The sequence below is a fragment of the Notothenia rossii genome, assembly GCF_949606895.1.
Source record: "Notothenia rossii genome assembly, chromosome: 2".
In the NCBI taxonomy this organism is placed as follows: domain Eukaryota; kingdom Metazoa; phylum Chordata; class Actinopteri; order Perciformes; family Nototheniidae; genus Notothenia; species Notothenia rossii.
In genome coordinates, this window is record NC_136904.1 from 50,258,256 (window position 1) to 50,265,458 (window position 7,203).

The window sequence follows — 7,203 nt, forward strand, 5'->3', positions numbered from 1 at the left end:
GGCCAGACGGGGTCAGACGGGGCGCCGTCCGAAGCTGCCATCAAGGCGAACCGTGAGCCGCGGTAAGAGGAGAGGCCAGGCAGGGTCCCGAAGCGCGCCACCCACGGGCCGATGAAGGCATGGGCGATGTCCGAAACCGCCGAGGCGAAGGGAGAGGCCAGACAGGTTCCCGAAGCACGCCACCCACGGGCCGACAAAGGCATGGGCGACGTCCGAAACTGTCGAGGCGAGACGGGGTCCAGAAGCGCGCCACTCAGGCGCCGATGAAAGAGCGGGTGACGTCCGAAGTCGCCATCGAGGTGGTGAAAAGGCGAGAGGGTCCAACCAAAGCCGACCAGAAATGGTCGAACCTCCTCTCAGGCACCAGAAAAAACTCAAAAAGGGTCGTACTATCCACGGTCAAAAACAGGTGGGCGAAATTGTGAGAGGATCCACACGAGGCCAACCAGACATGGTCGAACCTCCTCTCAGGCACCAGAAAAAGCTCAAAAGGGTTGATAGCCGTTAGCAGCTAGCCGTTAGCTGTTGTCGTTAGCCGCTAGCTGGCAGCCATCGGTAGCTGCTAGCTGTCGTTAGCCAACGTGGTTAGCTGCTAGTTGTCATTAGCTAGCGCAGCCTGGACGTGTAGACGCACGTCCCGAAGAAACAGCCCCATGTGGTAGAAGTCGGGTTCTCCCCTACCCAGCAGGTCGTGCATCGTCTCCGTAGTTGGAAGCCCGCTGTCTTCCAGTGCCGAGACGATGCAGAAATGGCGAGCGACGTCCTCAGCCATTCCTTGGGGGGCGCACCGAACCTCAGTCCACGTGCCGGTGGCAGACGTCTCCAAAAATCCCCGGCATTTCGAGAAAAAAACTGCAGTGTTCGGTACAGTCTCGGATACTTCACGAGACGTTGTCAGTGTCACCAATGTAGTGCCGAGAGATAGGGAGTCGGAGGCGGTGCAATGGAGGTACAAAGCTGACTTTAATGAGCAGCAGAAATGCCGATGTTTTCGGGTTGCAGCCCGGGACGAGAAGAGAAAGCGAAAGGAAGGAGGACACAGTAAATACCCCGGGGGTACAGTACCCCCAGCCTGTAGTTCCTAGATTGAATTATGTAAAACAGTGGTCACCACAATATATAGTATGATAGTCACTCACAAAGGTTGTGCCACTTGATTGTTCCCCCTCAAAAACAATCTCCAGTGTTGTATATTCTACCCGCGGTGCATTTTTACATTTGATGAATTTTCAAAAATTGGTTGTTTTTCGTTGTGTTTTCTGTAGTTCTGTCCTGCATTTCTGTATTTGGTTATGTTGATTTGCATTGAGTGTCTGTTTCGGGTTGTGCTTTCTCTATGTGCTGTGGTTTCTCTAAATGCAGTAAAAGATTTTTTCCGGTAAGGCAGGGGTCGGCAACCCGCGGCCCACGGGCCGCATGCGGCCCTTTAAGCCCTCTGCTCAGGAAATAAAATAAAAGAATTTGTAGGACTATTTATATTTTGTTGCATGGTTGAAAATGTTTCGTACCTTGTATTCTGAGGTGATACTGTGAAACATAAATAAAAAACAAAACGGTTTTAATTAGGTCAACTAAAATATGCGTCACATCCTGCTACGGTCCTGCGCGAGTGGCCGAGCGCCTTTTCCTCCGGGTGAATAACCTGACCCCCGGCTCGATGAGCGAACTATGGATAAATCAAAGTAAAGTACCGGAGGTACACAGGATTTAATTCTGTGTGGACTGAGTTATATGCTTTCACAGCAAACGATGATGGTTTACCGGTATGTTTGATATGTAGAGAGAAGTTGTCAACGGTGTTGCAGCCTTTACGTATCGAGGAACAACAAGGGAGAGGAAGACAGCTGACAATCTTCAGTCATAATTCAATGGGGTATGTCATTTATTTCAGAAAACACTTTTTGTTATATTCCATGGAATGCTCTTAACGTCCCGATAGCAATGAATATATTAAATGCTTTGACAATAAATACATACAAAAAGTAATCTCTGGAAGCCGTAGCGCTGTAAAAAGCACGACCAATCATTTTAGCCGGACCGGCTAAAATAACTGGATGGCCTAACTGCCTGTCAGCCTTCCATCTGTGCACAAACTTATCTCGTGGCCTCATTGATGATGCACGTTCGTGTGTGTTGGAGGGGGGACTCTGTAAGAAAGTCTGAAGGAAGAGGCATATTTTTTCCGGTTGTGTATTTTCAAATTCTAGCGCACTCGAGCTGGTTTCTCCATTCTTACCTACCCTACCTTTAACTCTTTTTAGGGTGCAGCTATATGTTTTATTTATTTCAAAGTGGGCCCATTTTAATAATATTTGTTTTTCCTTCAAATGTGCAGAAGACTCCCCAAGTGCTGTGTTTAATTTATTTTAAAGTAGGCCTGTGTATTATTTTTAATTATCCTTTTAGGAGTTCTTTGTTTCTTATTAGAGGTTAACAGTTTTATATAATGTAATAAATAGCCTAATAAATGCAAAAAACTGTAGTTTTTGTCTGATATAACAATAAATACAACTTTATTAGCTATCAAGCTATGAAATATCTTTTGCTGCTCCAGACAAAAACTTTTTTGGGAAAAAGGAACAAAATGGCTCTTTTGGTCAAAAAGGTTGCAGACCCCTGCGCTAAGGGAAAATGTATTCTTGTTTTCCTTGTGTTATTGTAACCTGCAGTGCTGTACAGGGCACATATTGTATTGGAGAGAACTGTGTTTACCTGAACAGGATTTCTACTCTGAGAGATGTAGTAATGTTCCAGGATGGGGTTGTCCTCTGCTTTCAGACGCACTCTCTGTCTGATCCCAGCAGACACTGCCAGTGGTGTTGCTATCAAGCTGGAACACACACACACACACACACACACACACACACACACACACACACACACACACACACACACACACACACACACACACACACACACACACACACACACACACACACACACACACACACACACACATATATAAGCAGGTGAGATTCAGCAGAGGACATCTTGTTCAATCTTGTTTGATGATGATACGTTTTATATATAAGTACATTGGAACAGCCTGCATTATTTACAATTGATTTAATAAATATAATTATTAGTAGCGGTCAGTTAAAGTGCTGCCAAAGATTGATACTATATGTATAAGGGCCATTCTAAACAAAAATTAACTTTTTTTAAACCCAAGGCATTAGTCAAATGTTGAGTTTAATGAGTTTAATATTCACCTAATCATCATATATACCTCTATTGGTAAGTTGTTGTCCCAAACCTTATCCCGAACATTTTGATTCACAAAAATAACATATTTCTATTATTTCTAAATAACCCGTTTTTTTAACCAGGAAATTACTCTGCATCCCTGCCCCTCGTAGCTGCATGGCAATTAATACAATCCCATCATTTTTAAGTAAATGTTTTCCAAGGTAGAAAAAATTGTCACTTAGGAAATAAATTGTAAAGATTCAGAAGGAAGTCATAGTTTTATTAGTGACAAAATGGAAGGTTTAATCATCTTTTGTAAGGCAATGACCATGCTTACAGCAATGTTTTTTATAATTATTATTAATTTATAGTTGCATTTTATTGAGAATATTGAGGACACGGACACAGAGGGAGTGATAACCTCACTAATGCCCCTTTCACACTAACGCGGTTCCAGGGCCGGTTCGGAGCTAGAGCCTGAAATGCAGCGTTTTTTCCTGTTCACACGGCAGCGGAGCCGCCTCTAAGCTCTGGAATCCGGTTAGTTTCAAGCACCAAAAAATTGTCGGTCTAGAAGCAAGAACCGCATACGTCACGCTTACGTCGGAGGGGGGCGAGATTAACCTGAGCTAACAGTTAAAGGTGAGTACAGCAAGTAAAAGTTGTAACAAGCAGTAGTGCTGAGCAAAGTGACTAGAACGCAACCACACACAATCATCATGAAGTGCTTTGATCGGTTAATCAAAACCTTCATCACCTCCTCCCTCCCTGACTCTCTGGACCCCCTGCAGTTTGCCTACAGAGCAAATAGGTCCACAGACAACGCCATAGCCTTCACCATCCACACTGCCCTCTCACACCTGGACCAGAGGAACACATATGTGAGAATGCTGTTCATTGACTCCAGTTCAGCTTTCAACATCATTGTGCCCTCCAAGCTGGTCATCAAGCTCAGAGACCTGGGGCTCAACATCGCCCTCTGTGATTGGATCCGGAACTTCCTGACGGGCAGACCCCAGGCAGTGCGGGTGGAAACCTCACATCCTCCACCCTGATCCTCAATACCAGAGCCCCTCAAGGCTGCGTGTTCAGCCCTCTCCTCTACTCCCTGTTCAGTCACGACTGGGTGGCCACACACAGCTCCAACACCATCGTGGAGTTTGCTGACGACAGGACCGTCATCGGCCTGATCACCAACGGTGACGAGACGGCGTACAGAGAGGAGGTCGAAAACCTGACATCTTGGTGCCAGGATAACAACCTCCATCTCAACATCAGCAAAACCAAGGAGCTGATTGTGGGGGGGAAAAGCAGCAGAGAGAGGGACACGCCCCCATCGCCATCAATGGGACTGCGGTGGAGAGGGTCAGCAGCTTCAGGTTTCTCGGTGTACACATCACTGAGGACCTGACATAGACTCATTACACAAACACCATGATCAAAACAGCTCGACAGCGGCTCTTCTTCCTCCGCAGGCTGAGGAGGTTCGACATGGACTCCAGGATACTCTGCAGGTGCACCATAGAGAGGATCCTGACCTTCTACAGGTGCACCATAGAGAGGATCCTGACCTTCTACAGGTGCACCATAGAGAGGATCCTGACCTTCTACAGGTGCACCATAGAGAGGATCCTGACTGGCTGCATCACGTCCTGGTACGGCAGCTGCAACGCCCTCAATCGGCTTTACAGAGGGTGGTGACAACTGCACAGCACATCACCAGGACGGAGCTTCCATCCATGGAGGACCTTTACTCCCAGCGGCTCGGGAAGAAAGCCCTCAGGATTATCAAAGACCCCCATCCCCCCAGCCACCAACTGTTCTGTCTGCTGCCGTCTGGCAGGCGGTACCGCAGCATCTGGACTAAAACCACCAGGGACAGTTTCATCCCATAGGCCATAAGACTGTTAAACACCTAAACTTTTGAAACAACATCCATAACATTAATCTGGCTGCAATTTACAAATTATGTATCAAATATATCCTATTCCAATCACTTGTATGACTCTTATTGCACTATTTCACAATTTTGTTGTTGTTTTATTTGTTGCTGTTTTTCTGTTTTATTGTGTTGCACTGTTGGTGGAGCCTGTGACCTAAGATTTTCCTCGACATAACTACACTGTAGCTATGTACGTATGACTAATAAAAGCCTTGAACCTTGAACACACAAATACTTGTTTGTAGGATACAGTCAGTGTTGGTTTGTAGATCACCAGATTTTTCCTTTACACTTTAATATACTTCTGTCTAAAACTTCCACCAGTGAACAATTTCATAATGCACTTTAGCATCTTGATGGCATATAAATGGTTAAATGTATATATTTTTAAAAGGTTCTTCTGTTGTAATCTACTGTAAAATCTCTTGGGTAAAGTCTAACTTCAATTGGTGGAACAAGCTCCACGTTTATATTAGGATAGCTTTGACAGAAAGTCTACACATATTCTGTCACAAACTGAAAACCCACCTGATTCGCTTGTACCTTGGCCATTAAATACAATAAAAATAAATTAATAAAGAGTTTAGCCCATTTGAGACTAAAGTACCAGCACTTATAAAGTTTTGGTGTGTTTGAAGTGAATATCTCAAAAAGCTGCCACTTCTCTTGTTGTTGCGAATATGCCACTTCTCTTGTTGTTGCGAATATGCCACTTCTCTTGTTGAAGTGAACATGTCAAAAAGCTGCCACTTCTCTTGTTGTTGTGATATATCTCATTGGAAGTCGCTTTGGATAAGATCTTCAGCCACATTAAATGTAATCTCATGTAGTGATGTGCTGTTGGCACAGTATGAACATAGTGAGGAAAGCTGCACAGAGCTTGGATCTTACCTTTCAAACAGGTATCTGATGAGTAAGAAGGCAATGGTGTAGGGGACCGTGACATAGAGATGTGAGGCTCTGGCGTAGACCAGCCCGTCCCTGTCCTCCAGGTCAGACCACGTCAGGTTCACAGGCAGCCAGACTCTGTCCCACCAGAACCAGTCATACAGCGAGTCCAACATCCCTCCACCCTAACAGAACCACACATACCAACCTAGGTCATATAGCACTAGATACCTATACACAATACACGCACCACTGCCAGTAGCAAACATCTGGAAAGAGAGTAAACAAAATTCCTTCTTCATCTGAAATGTCCTTTAAATATGCCATAGAGCCTGGTCTCAGGGAATGTGCAGTGGGATGGTTCCTCTAAAATGTGTTCCCTTACAATTATTAGTTACCTGTAAAATAAATGTATCAACAAATAAAAGGAATGTAACCTCATTACTTTTGGTTACTCTTGGATTAGCCTACTTCATTATCAAATGCATTGCAAATAAATTCAAGAGAAAATAAATATCAATAAGATGTTTTTTACTGAAGTGCCTTATGTTAGACAACAGAACAATATGACCTCAGAAAAAAAGAAACCAATATATTTAGTATGAAAACAAATTTTATTTATAGTAACAGCTGCCTTTCCTTTAGCATATTCAGACAGCAGCCTAAACAGCAACAATGAAACACATGAGAACATACTACAGTTTAAAGAAGCACAAATAAAATCTGAGCTGACAGAAAATTCTCCATTTTAGTTTAATACACACAGTTTAGCTCACACACACTATTTTACTACCTGCTGAATTAAAAACGGAACAAATGAAGCAAAGAAAGTGAACACCATAAAGCAGATTCAGGCAGTAGGCGTATAGATTCACACTTAAAGTGGACCTATCATGCTATATTTGAATAACATATTGTAGGGCCATACCTATATAAAACATGTCTCTGAAGTTTTTTTTCCAAAAATAACAAACAGATCATGCATTTTAGCCATGCTTCATTTCGCTCTATTTGCTGTATTCCAGTCCTGTTTTTGCAAGGGCTGATTCTGTGGCAAATAAGCTGCAGCTAACCACGCCCCCCTGCAAAGGAGGGCGAGGCACGAGCGTCATGTTACCATGCTGTTACCATGCCACGGCAACCCCCCATTCCCCTGATAGGTGGAGAGTTGCTCATATAGGCGG

At 44.2% G+C, this 7,203-nt stretch overlaps 1 protein-coding gene across 2 annotated transcripts in view; it reads right to left on the reverse strand.

The window, feature by feature from the left end:
- Window positions 1-7,203, reverse strand: part of cers3a (ceramide synthase 3a) — a 53,545-nt gene that overhangs the window by 16,808 nt on the left and 29,534 nt on the right. The window contains exons 3-4 of one of the 2 annotated variants that reach the window (XM_079665336.1): window positions 6,023-6,204; window positions 2,713-2,830 (exon numbers count right to left, since the gene is read on the reverse strand). In XM_079665336.1, coding sequence (XP_079521462.1) covers window positions 2,713-2,830; window positions 6,023-6,195 — 291 coding nt within the window. In that variant the 5' untranslated portion in view covers window positions 6,196-6,204. Of the gene's footprint in view, window positions 1-2,712; window positions 2,831-6,022; window positions 6,482-7,203 lie in introns of those variants that run through there. The other variant, XM_079665335.1, reaches the window with a different exon arrangement.